An 18,091-nucleotide genomic window follows, 5' to 3' on the forward strand; every position below is an offset into this window, starting at 1 on the left:
CAGAAATGGCTTGTTTCTGGAAGTAGGAGAGGGGGTGGGAAGCAGGAGCTGGCTCTCACCTCACTATTGATCCACAGGGTGGCTCCCAGGCTGAAGGCATTTTCCTTGCCCTCTTCCCGCACGTCCACGTGCTGGTAGATGCCATCACTGACCTTCCAGGTCACTGTCAGGTGATTCTCACCCTTGCTGCTTGGTCGGATGATCACATCACCCTGGTCCATGGTCTCCATCATCTTTTCTGCTTGCTTGAAATTTATATTATGGAAGGATGGGTGTGCGATCACTCGCTTGATGTATGCTGAGGAGGCCAAGAAAGAAGTACACATCAGGGGAGGGGACTGGGAGCCCACAGCAAAGGGACAATTTGTGGCTTTATTTCTGATCTGCTATCAAATTCTGAGACTCTTTTGCCCTCTCTGGACCTGAATTCTCTAATGTAAAGGTTTTGTGTGTGAACCTGGGTTCCTCAAGTGCTGAGAGAACGAAGCTTTAAAAGTCACAGTGTAGGGGTGCCTGGGTGGCTCAGTCCGACTTCGGCTCAGGTCATGATCTCGCAGTTCCTGAGTTCAAGCCCCGCGTCGGGCTCTGTGCTGACACCTTGGAGCCTGGAGCCTATTTGGATTCTGTGTCTCCCTCTCTCTCTCTAACCCTCCCCCGTTCATGCTCTGTCTCTGTCTCAAAAATAAATAAACGTTAAAAAAAAGTCACAGTGTATTAGCAAAGAACACGTGACCCAAGAAGACCCTGGCTTTCAACCCTGCCAGTGACTCCATCCATGATGTCTCTGAGGTGCAGCACCTCCAAGCCGAGCGCTCACTCCTACTGGGGTATAGCCATCAGCACATGAATCCTGCGGGGGGGGCAGGGGGGCTGCCAAGACTTGGGCTGCACAAGTGGTGGCCACACTCACTGGTCCGCTGCTGCTTCCGTTTCATGTCCTCCTCCTGCTTGTGGTCTGCTGCTTCAGCGTCAAAGTCATAGTACGTGTCCTTGGGCAGTTTCCACTCGTTGTTCCTGTCCATGAGGTCTGAGGTTCGGCAGGTAAGGTCTGCGCTGAACTTCTCGATGTCAATCTTCATGATGCGGCAGTGAACGGTCATTCCCACCTAGATCCACAGAACATTTGAGCTGGAAGGGACAAAGATGATCTAGCCCGATGCCCCATTTTACATGTGAGAAAACCGAAGTCCAGGCAGAAAGATGGAGTGACTCGCCCAAAGCCAGCGAGCTAGCAAGTGGCAGGTTAGGAGTTGACAGGTGAGTCTGGTCTGCAGACCACCAGCCATGCCCCGCACAGATGCCTCTCACTCTAGACAGGAAAAACCACCGGAGCTTACTGGGATCTACCCCGCCACTGGCGCTATTCCCTTTTCCCATAAAGTTACCTAATTATTGTTCCTGGAGTAAAAGCAAAGTCTGGCTGCCCTTTTTGGAGGAGAGGCAAAACAACAGCTTTCTGTTCTTTCCCCCTGACTTGAGCCCTTCCATCTAAACACTGGCAAAAGCCAGTCACTGCATGGTTCTTTTGAAAATCTCCCTGGCTTCCTTGATTGGGAATGTTTCCCCAATCTTCCTAAGTCCACGGTTCTCAGGGGTTCATGACACTTAGAACTAGAGAATTTGGCAGACATGGTATATCAGCCATGTCACCAACTAACTGGGTAATCCTGGAAAAGGCATTCAAATTTCTCTGAAAAAGGTTTCCTTCCCCATCAAGTTGAGAGATCAGAGACAACACATGTAAACGTCAAGTGCTGGTATCTACTGGGTACATAATAGATGGCAGCTGGCAGGAGAATACTAGAACAGAAAGGAAGCTCAGCCTTTCTGTTTCACAGCATGTAATGCTGGGCCCTGCTTCCTGCCTACAGACTAAATCACAGCCTCCCACATGGGAAGAGAGAGCCCTCTCCCAAAGGGCTGGCAACCCAATGAAATAATCACAAAGAGAACAAAAGCTGCTACTCATTCACATGCCTCTCACCCTGGCTTCTTTCAGCCAGTTATAAATCCTCCTGACTCTCTCCCCACCAGCAGCCACTGGGAACCAAGCCTCACTTCTAGGGAGGCGCAGCCCAAAGTTCCGGAGAGCCCCATTTGGGCAGCTGAAAGTTGCACTAGATGTCTTAGTTTAGTCTTCCATCTACCTTCACTCGCTCCTCGGGCCGCTTTACCACTTTGTCACTGAGGAACTTGGTGGGGATGAAGCCAGTGACACCATTGTCTAGCCGTGTTTTGACACCAATGGCCTGGCCTGGGCATGAGCCGCTGTCAAAGTGGTTCCAGACCTAAAAAGTGCATCAGGAGAGGAGCTTGGTCATTAAGGTTCTGGAGATCTACGTTCAGAAAAGAGCTGCTGGGGTGCTGCAATTTATCTTGCCATAACACCTGGCAACATGGTCTGAAATACAATGAATAAGCCAACACAGATTTTGAACATCCCTAATATTATTAATTAAATTATTAATTTATATATTAATATAAAATATATTAACCTATCTGTATGTCCCTCTAGTTGCCACAGAGGCCCATCTCTCCCAATTCTGTTCTGCCCTAGTGGACATAAGAAATACATAATGCCAGTCTCCCCAGAACAATCCATTTCAGGGAACCAGCTGCCCCTTGGCTTTATTATTGGGACAAATCCCACCAGCTTATTTATTGGGTAAAGTCTGGAAACTGTCTCGTGTGGAAAATGGAAAAAAAATCAAGAGAACCTATAGATTCTTTCCAACTAGCATGTACAGGAACACCGTACCTGCCCTGTAGTAAGAAACGCACGCCCTCAGGTCTATAATCTGGTTGAGTTAGATCCCCAGAAAATAGGAAACATGGGTTAAAGGCTGAGCCATAATAGAAGGAAGCACACTGATTGTTTCTGACCAGCATATAGAGGGACTTCATGTTAGAGCTGTATGTGTTCTAGCCCTCGTCCCTGTTTATTTGTTTGGGAAAAGAGTGATCTAAAATAGCTGCATTCTAGACTCCGTTCTAGAGACATTCAATGGAGGAAACTCAGTGACCACAGTAACAGTGCAGCACATACCTCGCTTAGTTCAGGGAAATTGTCTTGCTGACAGAAGGGGCACTGCCACAGCCCTGTCTCATCGTTGCGGATCGCCTGGTCATAGCTCTCACCCTGTGGACGCCTGTGGGCAATGCCAGTGACGTTGCAGATGATGAGCTTTCCTGCAGGAAAGGGAGAGGACAGGGAAGGAAAGAAGAGAATGGGGACCAGGCTAAGAGAACTGGAGAGGTGTTCTTCCCACTGGCCTTTTAGTGTCAGAACATCTGGCTTATGGCATCTCTACTGATTTCCCTCACATCCTTAAGGAGATCTTCCCCTGATTTGATGACGGGGGAACATGAGGCCTATAGAAGTGACTCCTTGAAGATCCTGAAGCAGCAGGTTAAGAAGCATAATTGGTCCCTGAACTCAGTTTTGACTTCTAGTTCAGGGCTGCATATATTAATAATAATCTTAAAAGCTCCCCCGGTCTTTTTTACCTACAGTATAAACCTGCCTCACTCTGCTGGAATCATCGCTTGGTTTGAACATATACAGTAAATGCACCCTTCCACCCCACAAATTCTCCTCCAGCTGAAAACCAGACCCAGCATTTACCAATGTAGAAGGTCTCTGGTGTTTCTTTGGTTAACATATTGAAGATTTCCTCTGTGTTGGGAGAGCGGTAGGCTGTCCGGAGGTCCTTATACCGACAGCTCAGCTCCGCCCGGATGTCATACAGGGTGATGTGTTTGTCACCATAGCCCTGGGGAAGAAGCCCAACAGGAAGAGCCTTGCAACCCTCCCCAACTGGAGCCATGGGGGCCTTGCAACAAAAGGAGTAGGACAGTTGTCTCCTGTCAGGGCTTCTCTTCTTTCCCATCAAGATTTACCATAGAATTTTTTCAAACTTTCTATTTATTTTTTCATTTTTATTTTTTTAGAGAAAGTGAGAGAAGGCCCACAAGCGAGGGAGAAGGGCAGAGGGAGAGAATCTCAAGCAGGCTCCACGTTCAGCATGGAGCCTGATGCAGGGCTTAATCCCACGCCCATGGGATCATGATCTGAGCCAAAATCCAGGGTTGGATGCTAAACTGACTGAACCACCCAAGTGCCCCCCCAAACTTTCTCTGTTATAACATGGAATGTTCTCAGATAAAAATGCTTCACAGAAACCCAATGTGGGAAACAGATACATGCAAAGCTACATGCAGCCTGGGCAGAGAGAAGAGAGAATCAAGTCTCCCACATTAACACCATTGGAGGTTTTCTGGAGATTTGCTGCCTGAGTCTCCTCCCAATTAAGCCACTGCGGGTGACTTCTGTGCCAAGCCCCTACACTGTCACCTACCTGCCTCTCCAGTTCTTCTGCAAAGGCATCAAGGTCCAGATCCTTCAGTCGCTCTGGGTTTTCCAAGATCTCTTCGAGGGCTCCTGCGGGGTTAGCGTCCTCAGCTGATTCATCATATTCCAGAGCATCCACTGCCATCTTCCTGGCCCACTCATAGGTCTCAGGGTGGACTCGGGAACCGTCAAGAACTTCAATGTATGAGTCAGTGCTGAATGAAAGGCAGAAAAGGGACAAGGATATAGAACAAGAAGCTTCTAGTAACAACCCAAATGTCCACCAATGGGGAACTGGTTAAATAAATCAGGGTACCTCCATACAATGGAATACTATACAGCCATTAAAAATAATGAGGTAGATCTATGTGTGCTGACATGGAAAGATGGCCACAATATACTGATACGTGAAAAATGCACTGCAAAACACTATGAACCATATGATCCCATTTTTGTAGTAAATGGGTAGTTAGTAAATGCATAGCAAAAATAAAATTTAGGAACGTTGTAGTACACACCAAATTGTTATGGTAGTTATCTCTGGGGGGTGGGATTATGGGGGACTTCCACTTTCTGCACAATATTGCTATACATTGAATTTTATATAATGAACTTAAACAAGTCTTATATAATAAGATAAAACAAGAAGGGGGAAAAGACCTCTGACAATTTGCTGACAGCTATTTTCCCCCATAAAGCCTTCCCAGGCTGGTCTTGCCCGTGCACTCACATGGACCTATGTTATTCGTGGAGTGTTACAGCAAAGCTGGGTGGAAAATGAAGTTTTAGAACTTGAAGCCTATTTCCCCACTGATTTCCATTACTGAATGAGGAGCTATGTGCCCGTGGAAAAGATCCTCCAAAGACTGAGTTGATAACTTCTGGAGAGGAAGAGGTCAATAGTGAAGTCCAAAGTCCAAGTGAATAGAACTTTCTCTCAATAACATCATCTGAAAACATACTGAATCTCTATCCCCCTTCCTTATCTCCTCATACCCCCACACTCCTGTTCCATTGCCCCTGCTAGCCCCACCCTTATCTAGCCACGGCAAATCATAATAACAGAACATGTTTGTGTTTACTGAATGAAATCTTGTATGTTTTCTGTCCTTAATTTATAAAATAAGTTGGTTCTTTTTATGTTTTCCTCATACAAAAAAAGCTTCACATAATTGAACCGATCTTTTCCATAGGTCAGATGCTCTTGACTTAATAAAGGGTTGCTCACCTTTGCTTTAAAATATTTCCTAATTCAAATACCTTGGGCCCTTTGACAGCCCTAATCCCCTGAATCCCCAAAGCAAAGCCCAAGGGAATTCTGCCTGGCCCACCCAGGAAGAGGGCATCACCTGTCCCCCAGGGAGGCCGTGTCAATCTTGAGGAAGCCAGCACAATTCATGAAGACTTTGGGACCCATGTGGCACATGGTGACCAGCTGGGTCCGACTCTCCAGCCTGGTGTTGTTCTGCTTCAGGATCTAGGAGAGAGGTGTGGGCTTTCAGGTTTCTGGGAAACCCTCTGTCTCCATGCCTCAATATCTAACTGAGCACTATACCCTACTGTCTGCTACTTAAAAAAAAATTATTTTAGTGAACTACATTACACCTGCCAAAGATAATATAGAACTAGTGTATAAGTTAAAAGTTAATGATAAAACATACACCCAAGTACCTTTCACTCTTCTTAAGAAAAAGAACATTACCAGTACTTCTGAAGTTCCTTAAATCCTCCATTAACTTGACTGAAATCCTTTTTCTACCCACTGGAATAAACCACTATCCTGAGGTTTGCGTCTGGTATGCTTGCTTTCACCCATATTATTTTTTTGAAGCTTTTTAAAAGATTCATTTTGAGGGGCGCCTGGGTGGCGCAGTCGGTTAAGCGTCCGACTTCAGCCAGGTCATGATCTCGTGGTCCGTGAGTTCGAGCCCCGCGTCAGGCTCTGGGCTGATGGCTCAGAGCCTGGAGCCTGTTTCCGATTCTGTGTCTCCCTCTCTCTCTGCCCCTCCCCCGTTCATGCTCTGTCTCTCTCTGTCCCAAAAATAAATAAAAACGTTGAAAGAAAAAAAAATTAAAAAAAAAATAATAAAAAATTCATTTTGAGAGACAGAGAGAGAGGGAAAGAAAGAGAGCGCGCGCGCATGTGCACACATGCATGGGAACAGGGGAGGGGCAAAGAGACAGGGAGAGAAAATCCCAAGCAGGCTCTTTGCTGTCAGTGCAGAGCCCCACGCAGGGCTTAATCCCACAAACTGAGATCATGACCCGAGCCGAAATCAAGAGACGCTCAACCAACTGATCCACCCATGTACCCCTCCTTCCATCCATTTAAAAAAAAAAAAAAATTTTTTTTTTAACGTTTTATTTTATTTTTGAGACAGAGAAAGACAGAGCATGGATGGGGGAGGGTTAGAGAGAGGGAGACACAGAATCCGAAGCAGGCTCCAGGCTCTGAGCTGTCAGCACAGAGCCCGACGTGGGGCTCGAACTTACAGACCAAGAGATCATGACCTGAGCCGAAGTCTGAAGCTCAACTGACTGAGTCACCCAGGCGCCCCCCGCTAAAAAATTTTTTTTTATCTTTAGTTTTGAGAGAGAGAGAGAGAAGAGAGAGAGACAGAGACAGACAGAGAGACAGAGTACAAGTGGGAGAGGAACAGAGAGGAGAGAGAGGGAGACACAGAATCCAAAGCAGGCTCCAGGCTCTGAGATGTCAGCACAGAGCCCCACGCGGGGCTCGAACTCATGGATAACATGAGCCAAAGTCTGACGCTTAACTGACTGAGCCACCCAGGCGCCCCTTCTTCCATCCATTTTAAATCCTAGTTTATGGCTATCTTTTCCATGAGCCACTGTAGTATAGTAATGAAGTACAGTAGTACACATAGTAGCTGTGGCCACTTGGGTCTGAAGTCTGACTTGGACTCTTACTAGCTGGATGACTCTTATACCAGTCTCTACTTCTCTGATCTTTTGTCAAAATTATACTGGCAATTGTAAAGGCTCAGTGAAATAGAACTTTTCTTACTTTCTCATTCAACCCAATCTTACCTTCAGGAGATGGGTCCCTTTTCGAGGTCCCAGACCACAGACGTACTGGATTAAGGCCTGGCTATATGGGTGGGCGATGGCACGGTTGACATCGACCCCAACCTCATTGACTCGGTTGATAAATTCACAGTATAAGGCATTGAGCAGCTCCTCTTTCACCACATGCTCCTGCCGATAAACAGCAGACAAGGATAAGGTTACTGTGCCCTTCTGCCCGCTAAGCCTGCCTGTTGAATCATACTCACTTGCAAGGGATGAAACTTGAGACACAGGATGTCTTCATCAGAGCTGCACACCTGGGCAAATTCAATCAGAGGGTCCTGGATGCGTCGGGCCAGGGAGACGGCCTGTCTCAGCACTGGAGGATAATCCCGGAACTCTGCCTAGAGTCAAACAAGGACCAGCAGGACCATTAAGTCCCCTCCGTTCCGAGAGCAAAAGGAGTTTCAAACCGTTCTGGCTTTAAGTCACTTTCTTGTCTCCTCTGGGACCCCTTTTTCCTGGGACCAATTTAATTTTCAGGGCTCCCACTCCGAAGCATGACTGGCAAAATGAAGCAACTGCACACAGGTAAGTGAACAAGTGCAGTCCTGTGCCCTCGATAACCTTCGTTTTCCTAGTAAATTTCCTAGGGACTGACAGCTCTTGCTTGCGCAGGTCTTAAGAATGGGGTTCCAGCATTACCTCCGATTTCTTGCTATTCATGTAGAGAATGGCCAACTCATTGTCAACCAGCTCCACCCCAATAGAGGACAGTTGTTGGCCCTGGTCCAGCTCATGCACAATGCGCTTCACATCTTCAATCAACATCTGGGCGTCCCTGGAGGGATGAGGGGTGTTGGTCAGGGTTCTTTCTGAAGTTTCTCAGGGATAGACAGACTCATGGCTGAGGTGGAAGTGGGGGTGGGGATGGGCGAGGAAGGGGCTTTGAAGACAAAGAGATACCCACCCCCCGCCCTGCCACTGCCCCGGGGATGGGAAATTTACCAAGGGTCTACATGCTTATTGCTCTGTTAGAGGCATATGCCAGGTTCAAAAAGAAGGAATGAATGAATTTAAGCCAGGTCTAGTCCCTGGAGTTCCCCTGGAGCCCCTACCTGTTTTCTCCTGCAACTGTCACCACATGAGGCTTTTTATTCAGAAGAAATTTCTTTAGGGTTTCAATGTCTTGAGCCTGGATTGAAATAAAATTGGAACTGAATGGCTTTGAAGACAGGAAGATTTCTAACAGTTCTCTCTCCCTAAGTAGCACAAGACCTTGTAAGACCAGAGAACAATAAACTCCATAATGCATAGACACGGTCTAACTAGCGCACAAAACAAGGAGACTAAGACCTCTGGTTTGAATATTATATATCTGCTAACGTTTCCTAAAATTACTATACTTCCGGCTCATCCTTGGTCGTGATGGTCTAAACACATTGGGTCTTCCTTTCTAATTAGTAATCTCTACACCCAATGCGTGGCTTAAACTCACGACCCCAAGATCAAGAGTCACATGCTTCTCTGACTGAGCCACCCAGGTGTAAACATACTTGGGTTTTTTCTACCATAAACCACTGCTTAGCTATCAGGACTATTCTAATCTCAATTCCTTGTTATCTTTTTCTATTTTAATTGTTTTTTTTTTTTTTTTTTTTTTTTGAGAGCATGAGTGGGGGAGATGAGAGAGAGAGAGAGAGAAAGAATGGGTCTTAAAATCTTAAGCAAGTTCCATGCTCAGTGGGCAGTCCAACCCCATGACCCTGGGATCATGACCTAAGCTGAAATCAAGAGTCAGACGCTCAACCGACGGAGCCGCCCAGGCGCCCCGATGTTTCTTTTTAAAAAATGGTTGCAAAAAATTACTCTAGAATGCAGGTCTCTCGCAAAATTGAAAGATACCATTAGGTTAAGAAAATCAGAAGCATATACATGAGATGAATTCAAATTCCTCCTTCCTTGGAAGAAACACTGAAAGGCTAAAGCAGGGAAAAGGTTGGCTTAATGCCTCACTGGCTTTCAGCTATTGGAACAGGATGACCCAGATGCTGGGAAGAACAGAGGCTATAATGGCAGCTTCCAGAAGAACACAAGACCTAGGAATTGGCCTCCAGCCAGAAGTAAATTCTGCACCAGAACGTGAGTGCCATCTACTGCTTATGGAAGTTGAGACTTATCCCAGGACTCCAGTATTCAGCAAGCATGTGGAGATCAATCAGGGTCTTGCAAAGGATGGCGTGTAGACCATAAACACATACCCCCACAGAATTGTAAAACGCACTTAAGATGTACACTTGGTTGCCCTATCCTAGCCACTTGCCTTCTTTTCCCGTTCTTCCTCTCTCCATGCAGTTCGCCGTTTGGTAAAATGGGGCAGTCGAAGGAAGTCTGTCACTTCTCCTTCACCGTTGACCAGGGCACAGAACACGGGGTGATCTCTGCCGACCAGACAAGAGTAGTGCAACAATCAGAAATAAGAGGATGTAAGTGAGAGTAGAATGAAATTAGGAAGACAGGTAAGGGGTGAGGCTGGGCAGGCACAAACAGGCAGTTACCTGGCAGAGGAGAAAGCAATGCCTAGGACGCGGATGCCCTTCCCTTGGTTCTCATCCATAAAGTCATCATCTTCCTCTACCTGTTGATCTGGCCGGTAGGGTGCCACCCTCAACCAGTTGTAGAGTTTCCGACTACAGGCCTGGGGAGAAGACACACCAGACACTATGGCCAACAGGCTCACCGAGTGTGCTAAGGGAACAGATGTGGGTACACATGTGCACAGGCTGCGTTGACGTGTGCACGTGTTCCTAGCCCTTTGCAGGCTTACAGTGTGAAGGCATACCTTAATTGTGGAAACAGGAGAGTATACAGAGAACAGCAATATAAACAAAGAGTGTTTGGGCTGGGGGTGGGAAGCCAAGAATCTCCTCAAACGGGGGGGTCTCGGAGTGACCCATGGCTTGTTTGCTAGAAGACTACTTGTAAGGAGTTCTTTCACTCTCAGCTCTAGTTTGGGGAAATCACAGGCCTAAAGACCGTGAGTCTTAACCTTTATGACATATTCTTTGGCTTCGGCCAGCAGCTTGTTCTTGAGCTCTTTGGCCATCTGCACATAGAGGAACTGCTGCAAGGCTCGCTCGATGGCCATGGTGCGCTGCCGGTTCCACTCCTGCACCTGGTGGCTGAACTCATCTCGGTAGTAAAACTGTTTGATCTCTTCGAAATATGTCTGGTCATTGCCGTAGCTGAGGAGAAACAACACTGCAGGGTCGGGGATGGAGGAAAGATGACACTGAAATGTCCACAAACACTGTGAACCAGGGACAATGGCCTGCTCACCTCTCAAACTGTGGTTCACATTCCTGAGGGACCCCTCCCTCCAGCTGACCCTTCATCAAGCCCTCCCAGAAGGAGCTCCCACCCCAGAGCTTTGCTTACCCTTCTACCCCCTTCATATCTATGCTGATGTCAATGGTGAGCAGCCCTTCGTCTTCAGCCAAGCAGATCTTGAGGAACTGGTCATCTCTCAGTTCCTTAACAGGCTTGTTCTTTAAGTACTTGAAGGAGTAAGCGTAGTGGGCCTCATCCACATCCTGTACACATTAAGAGGAATCGTCAGCTTACCGACAGGCTGGGCTTGACCCTGGGAGAAAAGAGTGCCTCTCTGCTTGCCGGCAGACAGCTCAGCTGAGCATGAAAGCAAGAAACTCAGTTCAGTCGAACACAGAGCTGGGCCACGTGCTGGATCAAAGCCCTTCACCCAGCTCACCTTTCTACCTTTCTTGGTGGGGGTTATATTTAGCTTGGCTCTCTCCTGGAAGGTCTGCCTCAGCACCTGTCGGACGAGGGGCTCTCGGGCAATCTGCAGGGCTACCATGTAGCGGGCACCTTCCAGCACAGCTTCAGGTGTAGGGAACTGGCTGTGGGGAAAATGCGGCAGCTGCAGGATGACAGTGTCTTTGCCCCCTCCTCCTGCCAGCCATGTGCCACAAGCCTACCTGCAAACATAATCCTTGGCCAGCTCCAAAGGCTCTGCAGGGAACTGCTCTGTCTCGTGCCGCTGGTAGCTGTCCCGCAGGTTTTCCCCAAATTGTTCAGGAGTCAGTCCAAACTTTTTGGCCAGGCCATCTAAAGCAAACAGGAGTGTGAAAGGTAAGGCAATTGCTGGGCTGACAAATCTCTTTGGTCTCCAAGTCCAGAGCAGCTATTCTGGGCACTAGACTTTAAGAGGGTCATGAATAAGCAGCACCAGGAAGTTTACAAAGAATAGTAAAAAAACCCCCAAAAAAACAAAAAAAACCCTGTCTTTAAATACCTGACAGGCTGTTATAACCCAGAAAAACAGTTATTTTCTGTGACTCCTGGGCTCAGAACTGAGGTGGAAACTACAGCTTAATAAAGAACTTCTCAAGGCTAGGATGAACTCTGTCCCTCTGATTATATGAGCTTCCCATTCCTTTGGGAAATTAGGGAGAGGCTAGACCATTACTGTGGGTGGGCGTGGGTGCTGGGGGGGCCAGTGTTCACAACTGGATTAGTGATTCGCTCAAAAAAGTCCTCTTCCTGCCCACCAGCGACCATCTGGGAACTCCCCTTGCTCAAGGCTGGAACGCCCAGGACATAACACAGCTAGCTTTTACCTAGGCCAGCACTCTGGCAAATGGTGTACATGTCTCGGCGGGAGGCCTGCTTGAGCTCTGGGCCCCTCTGCTCCTCGTCTTCTGCCTCTTCACCCTCACCTAGGAAGAAAACATGAGTCAGTGCTCTAGTTTCCAGTCACTCCCAAGGAGCTGCCACATGCAGGGAAGCCCTAAAGGGCACTCAGCCAAGGGCATTCTTGGGGATGGTGTGGCCATCAAGCCTCCTAGGTTTTCTGTTCCAGCACTCACCTTCCTCATCTCCCTCTTCCCTCACACGCTTCAGCTTCTTGCGGCTGGCTTTGGCAGCATTCTGCATCTTGGGGATATCACGACCATAATATAGCAAGAAATGGTTGTAGACATCTTTCAGCTCATCCATTGACTGGACATCCTTAAGCCTGGAGGAAAAGGGATGTAAGACCTCAACTGTCACTAAGGGTACACCCCAGTTCTGCTACAACAGGTCTAATTCCCAGGAGGGAAGGTCCCAACTAGGATAGGTGTCTGTATTCTTCAATTATTAGAGACACACAACAACCCCAGACGGTGACTTCCTTGAGAGCAAGGTATCTTAAAGAAGGAATATGTCAAACAAATGGTGGTTGGTGGTTGTCAGAAATGGAGATGAAAAGGGAGAGACAGATGAAGCACCACATCTCTAGCAAAGTTCAGAGTTCTTGAGATGGTCTGTCCCTCCCCCACCAGCTTCATGACACTGGCCACTAAAGTCATCTGCACCCTTCCGGCACTCCACCGATTCCAGGCTCACCAAGCTCCTTTCTGGTTATAATTTGGTTTTCCACATACCCTTATGTACAGGGAATTTTCAGATCAGCAAACGTGACTATCTTATCCTTTTCACCTTTTATACCCATATAGGTAACTAAGATGAATTTGTTTGCCAGAGAGATCACTTTTGGTGTGGTGACAAGTTGGGTTTCTAAGGGATGGGCCCTGTGCTGAGGATTTTGTAGGTTACACTGCTCCCTGGGGGCCTTTGGTCTGAGGGCGCCCTGTAATGGAATAAACCTTGCATACTTTACCTCTCCATGTCGGTGGTATCTAGAGCCCGGATGCCATCAGCCAGGGGTTTGTCAGGATCAGCAGAGATCTGCTCGTACTGATAAGCTTGCATCTTCTCAAACAGCCGTGTTAGGTTCTCTTTGCGGATCCTCAGTTGGGTCCACTAGGATAGGACAGGGCACGACTAAGGGCTGGTGTTCAGCTTTGGAGACCCAAGGCTGCTCTGTTTCTTACCAGGCGACCCCGGGAAGGGTAGCCACCTGATATGTACAGGAGGCTTGGACTTTGGTAGTAGTGGTGCCCAAGCCACACCTCAGCCTCTTAGGAGCATGGATCCATCGTACCTTTTCATCCCACTGCCACACCCTCCATAGGTCATTGATGTGCAACTCAGGCTCCACATACTCCTTACGGTAGAAAGCAATAAAAGGCACCTAGGGTGGCAAGGAGACTGCAGTCAACCAGAGTGGAGAGATCTGTAAGGAGCTCCTTTGCTAGAGGGGTAAACAGCTCCAGGAAATTCAACAGTCAGAAGCTTGGACTCCCCCACAGGCTCATCCAGGGCACGTGCTCTCCCCCACGGGGGAAGATAACGCTGCAGACAGGAAGAACAAGTGTTCTCCTGGTTACCAGAGTCTCCTTTGGTTCACACACTCTTGAGCCAAGGGACCATGCCTGAAGACAGAAGGGGACTCCTCATCTCATAGGGCGCTACCTTTTCCCTCATCCCCTAGCTGAATTTCTAACCAAGGGACCATGACAGCTTGAGGTGCTACCTCAAAGTGTTGATTTCGCATGAAACCCAGGGCTTCTTTAATCTTCTGAATTGTGCTGGGCCCTTTACGACTGAAGCTGCTGGTTGGCTGCCCTCGGTCTAGGTAATCACAGCTTTCCTGGAGCCAGAAAAAAAAAAGAAACAGCAACGACACCGTTACTTGCTTTGTCTTACCATACATGAAACTACTCCATGTCAAAAGAGAACTCCGTCAGAAGAGTTCTAGAAAAATCTCTCATACACCTGTACACACCCATACTTGTTCTGTACTAGGCACATATAGATGTTTGGGGCATGGTAGGAGCAGGTCTTCATCTTGATGAAGTGGCTTCTGGTTCATGTCAAACATAAGGATCTTTTTTTGGGTACCTGAAGAGAAATGGTTGGTGTGGCAAAGGCATTCCTGTAGATCCAGTCAGCTTCTTCTTCTAGTTCGTCATCTTCAGCCCCCTTAACTGGGATGGAGCGGAGCTGCACAGGATAAGACAATAGTGAGACTGACTTTATCCTGTAACCCCTGTAGGATAACACATACACTGCTTCCGGAAAGAAATGTGTGCTCCACAGACACATTCCAGCACCCAGAAGAGCACTGTCCTGGCACAAAGTAGACATACTTTGTGTATTTGCTAAAGAAAGAGTGCCATTTCAAGAACCATAAGCAGCAGAAGAGCCTTCTCTAAGACCTGGACTCCCTGCACTACCTGGTCAGATGGAGTTCAAAAGCCAACTTTCTATATATATTCGATATCAGATTGTTGCTAGATTGCTCCTCTGATACAACCCTTGAAGCAAAGAGGCTCAGGGCAGGTGATGACACATTGGCAGAAGGACAGAAACTGATGCTTTCTTACCTGGAACCTCTCAGGCAGGTCAGTGGCTCGGATTTCATTGTCCTGATCTGTGAGGTGGCTGCTTTCTAGCTCGCTGGGCTCATACATCTCAAAGATGCTCCTGCGGCTCACACGTTTCTTGGTGGTCTTCTTGGGGCGCACTCGGATCTCACCCTCGGCCTCATCATCCTCATACTCATACTCTTCCTCCAGTTCTTCGTCATACTCATTGTATTTCTCAAACTCGTCATAGTCAAAGTCCACACCAAAAATCTCCTGGGCTTCCTGCAGGGCCCTGTGGGTGAGAGCAAAAGACGGTTTGGCCCAGGTTCTGATGAGAGGAGAAATGCAGCCCCAGCACATACCCTTTACTTGCCCCAAAGGAAATTGAGAAGGTTAAGAGAGAGGTAAATTTAAAAAGTAGGGGCGCCTGGGTGGCTCAGTTGGTTAAGCATCAGACTCTTGATTTCAGCTCAGGTCATGGTATCATGGTGGTGAGACTGAGCCCCGTGCTGGGCTCCATGATGGGCATGGAGCCTGCTTTAGATTCTCTCTGCCCCTCACCCACTTGCACATGCACGTGCACGCACACACACGCTCTCTCTCTGCTCTATTTAAATAAATAAATAAATAAATAAATAAATAAATAAATAAGCAAGCAAGCAAGCAATCAAGCAAGCATGTTCGCTTTGGAAATAAAGGCTCAGTTGGGGGAGGTTTCTGGGAAAACTATTACTTATGAAAGATAAAAAGCCCATTGTTGGCATGTGCCAGTCTCTGGGGTCAAACCCAACAGGGCAGATAGATCCACATTCTGCTCAGTGGGTCCATCTTCTGCTAAGGTATTACAGTATTCCCTCAAGGCAAAAACTTTCTTCCGACAAAATTATACTCAGAATGCCAATACATAAATGAATACACGTGGAGCTTCAGGTGAAGAGGGAGGCTGATGGAAGCCTACACACGTGTGGCTCCTAATCCCACAGTGGCTCTATTAATATAGACAGTTCTCAGGGCTTCTAGGAGCAGTCTGAAATTCCTGCCTAGTAAAGGTTAGTTGAGTTAGGAAGCAAAATGGTTGAGAGATGGGATGTCCCATTTTTGGCAGAAGCCTCTGATTTCCTCCTTCCTGACGGGGTCTACTCAGGCGCCCATATCACCACCCTGTACCAGCCCCAACTCACGCATCTGTGTATCCAGGAAGCTTTTTCCGCCACTTAGGTTTTTTCAGAGGCTGTCCGTCATCATCCACAATGAAGTCATCGATGTCTGGGTAGGGAAGGAAGGGATTAGTGCTCAGAGGCAAGGGATGAGCCAGGACTGAATGGCTTTAGTTCCTACTATGTGAGTGGCCAGTGAGAAGAGTAGGGAGGCTCCTAAAAACGAACTTCTGTCAAATGTTGGGGGCCCGCAGGTGAAGAATGGTTTCCCATTCTGCTCCTAAGGGCTAGGAAATCCCAACACCCACCCAAACACTGGCTTTCTTGCCTGATGCCACATACCTGATTCCTCATCATCTTCTTCCTCCTCCTCTGGAGGAGCCATGGGGGCCTCCACAGCCTCCTGCCCTTCTTCCCCTTCCCCATCCTGGAAGATTTCCTCGGCAATAGCCTCTTTTTCATGTTCCTCTTTGCCATATTCCTCCTCGTCGTCATCCTCGTCATCTGACATTTTTTTGACACGTCGGTATTTTTGCTAGGGGTGGAAAAAACCTGTCTCAACAGGGTCTGAGAGGACCGGCCTAAGGGTGCCTGCTCTCTAGTCTCACTCCCACTTTCCCCACCACAGTTCTGCTGACCAAGGGAGATGGCAAAGAACACACTCAGACATGCTCTTTCAGCACCAAGGCCCACCCTTCAAACCCTGACAAGTCTTTCTATAACAAGCGCCCAGACCTGGGATGCAAATCTAGTCTCCACAGCACAATGACACTGAGCAACTTTCTCATCCTCTATGCTTCCCACACTGTTCTGGAGGTGCCTTGTCCCCCAGAAGTCACTGAATTTCAAGAGCTTTTTCCTTCACCCCCAGGGACAAAGAATGACACTTACTCCTCTTTTGACTTTGACACCCAAATTCTCCTCAATGAGGTCAAAATCATCATCCTCCAGGCGGTCGTCAAAAGATGCTGGAGAAAACAAAGTGTTACCCATGGTGATGGAGAGGCCCCTTGTCCACTGTAACTTCCACCCCAGCCTCACCTGACTGAGGAGAGACTACTCACTGCGTTTTCTCTTCTTGTGGCCAACATCATCTTCTGAATCACCAGAGTCACTACCCTCATCCTCCTCCCCTTCATCTTCATCGTCATCATCATTGATAAAGCCTTTCAGATTGCCTTGCTCATCCTGATCATCTAGGTTCTCCTCCTCCTCCTCCTCATCTGGAAAATACACATGTTTGAGGCATGGAGTTTGGGAAATGGGTTGGGGTGGGGCAGGACCCCCTGCTTAACTGTGACTCTCCATCTGCTCTAAGCCTAATGATGTGGATGCCATGTTAACTCTTCAGCTTCATCTAAAGATGTAAAAAACATGGCCACTGAGTTTGAGCAGGAGCATCTGGAAAGGACTACCTCATTTCTATGCTCCTCATCTGTCTTTAGGCAAGATAATCTTCCTAAGTACCATGGCTTTTCAAAATCATTACTAGGAGTTTTACAGCCACCAGTAATCTTTGTTTTCCTCTTAATTTATAAGTTCAGTGGCTATATTATTTCTTTCATCCATAATTCTTTTGATAACACTTAAATTTACCTTCCTGTCTTTAAAGCCATTTCATGGTTCTACTCTGCTGAGGATCCTAATGGTTGGGTTTGGCCAGAGAAATAGGAAACTGGGCTCACAAATACCAACACTGCGGGGTCTCTAAAAGAGGAAAACATTACGCATGTATTTATTTGTTGGTTTCCTGTCTGTCCCCTCCCGCCAATGTAGACTCCATGACTGCAGGGTCTTCCTTTCACATTTCTAGCTCTAGGCGCAGGACCTGGCACATAGCAGACAGATGCTCAGTTAGGTATTTTCTATAAATGACTGAAAATTCTCAAGCTGGTACCTCATGTGTGATAACTTCTGTGCTCAGCCTGAGCCTCTCATCAGCAAGAATCCAACTATCCAAAGCTTAGCAATAGTGGGGAGAAGCTTGAGGCTGGGGCCTCCTCACCGTCATCCTCCTCCTCCACAAATTTCTTGGTGACTCGGGGCACCACTTCGCCTTCATCATTGTACTCTTCCTCTGACTCCTCGGCCTCGCTTTCCACAAAATCAGACATTTTCTCACGGCCTGCCTAAGATGCCTAGAGAAGGAAGGAAGATGGGGATAGAAAAAATGAGACACATGACTTCACAGAGCACTTTAAACCTTTCCACAAACAGCCTTTTAGCCACGTGCCACTGCTCTGCCCCTCAATCATTTCCACCTAGGAAGGAGACAGTAA

The 18,091-nt window shown here is 47.6% G+C and overlaps 1 protein-coding gene across 4 annotated transcripts in view; it reads right to left on the minus strand.

The window, feature by feature from the left end:
- SUPT6H (SPT6 homolog, histone chaperone and transcription elongation factor) overlaps positions 1-18,091 on the minus strand; it is a 32,934-nt gene that overhangs the window by 5,015 nt on the left and 9,828 nt on the right. For all 4 annotated transcript variants that reach the window (XR_015243969.1, XM_025915803.2, XM_086686499.1 and 1 more), the window contains exons 2-30: positions 17,818-17,950; positions 16,877-17,035; positions 16,704-16,780; positions 16,155-16,347; positions 15,837-15,921; positions 14,674-14,947; positions 14,189-14,290; positions 13,821-13,937; positions 13,389-13,478; positions 13,065-13,207; positions 12,271-12,419; positions 12,022-12,120; positions 11,380-11,509; positions 11,151-11,301; positions 10,820-10,974; positions 10,431-10,626; positions 9,940-10,079; positions 9,705-9,822; positions 8,500-8,576; positions 8,087-8,222; positions 7,648-7,785; positions 7,403-7,570; positions 5,701-5,828; positions 4,359-4,566; positions 3,626-3,773; positions 3,047-3,189; positions 2,148-2,288; positions 911-1,106; positions 60-298 (exon numbers count right to left, since the gene is read on the minus strand). Coding sequence is in view for 3 of the 4 variants with exons in the window: in XM_025915803.2 (XP_025771588.1) it covers positions 60-298; positions 911-1,106; positions 2,148-2,288; positions 3,047-3,189; positions 3,626-3,773; positions 4,359-4,566; positions 5,701-5,828; positions 7,403-7,570; positions 7,648-7,785; positions 8,087-8,222; positions 8,500-8,576; positions 9,705-9,822; positions 9,940-10,079; positions 10,431-10,626; positions 10,820-10,974; positions 11,151-11,301; positions 11,380-11,509; positions 12,022-12,120; positions 12,271-12,419; positions 13,065-13,207; positions 13,389-13,478; positions 13,821-13,937; positions 14,189-14,290; positions 14,674-14,947; positions 15,837-15,921; positions 16,155-16,347; positions 16,704-16,780; positions 16,877-17,035; positions 17,818-17,926 (4,209 nt within the window). In the remaining variant the exon portion in view is untranslated. The remainder of the gene's footprint in view (positions 1-59; positions 299-910; positions 1,107-2,147; positions 2,289-3,046; positions 3,190-3,625; positions 3,774-4,358; positions 4,567-5,700; positions 5,829-7,402; positions 7,571-7,647; positions 7,786-8,086; positions 8,223-8,499; positions 8,577-9,704; positions 9,823-9,939; positions 10,080-10,430; positions 10,627-10,819; positions 10,975-11,150; positions 11,302-11,379; positions 11,510-12,021; positions 12,121-12,270; positions 12,420-13,064; positions 13,208-13,388; positions 13,479-13,820; positions 13,938-14,188; positions 14,291-14,673; positions 14,948-15,836; positions 15,922-16,154; positions 16,348-16,703; positions 16,781-16,876; positions 17,036-17,817; positions 17,951-18,091) is intronic.

This window comes from Puma concolor, chromosome E1 (genome assembly GCF_028749965.1).
Source record: "Puma concolor isolate L17-30 chromosome E1, mPumCon1.1.hap2, whole genome shotgun sequence".
NCBI classification, from domain to species: Eukaryota; Metazoa; Chordata; class Mammalia; order Carnivora; family Felidae; genus Puma; species Puma concolor.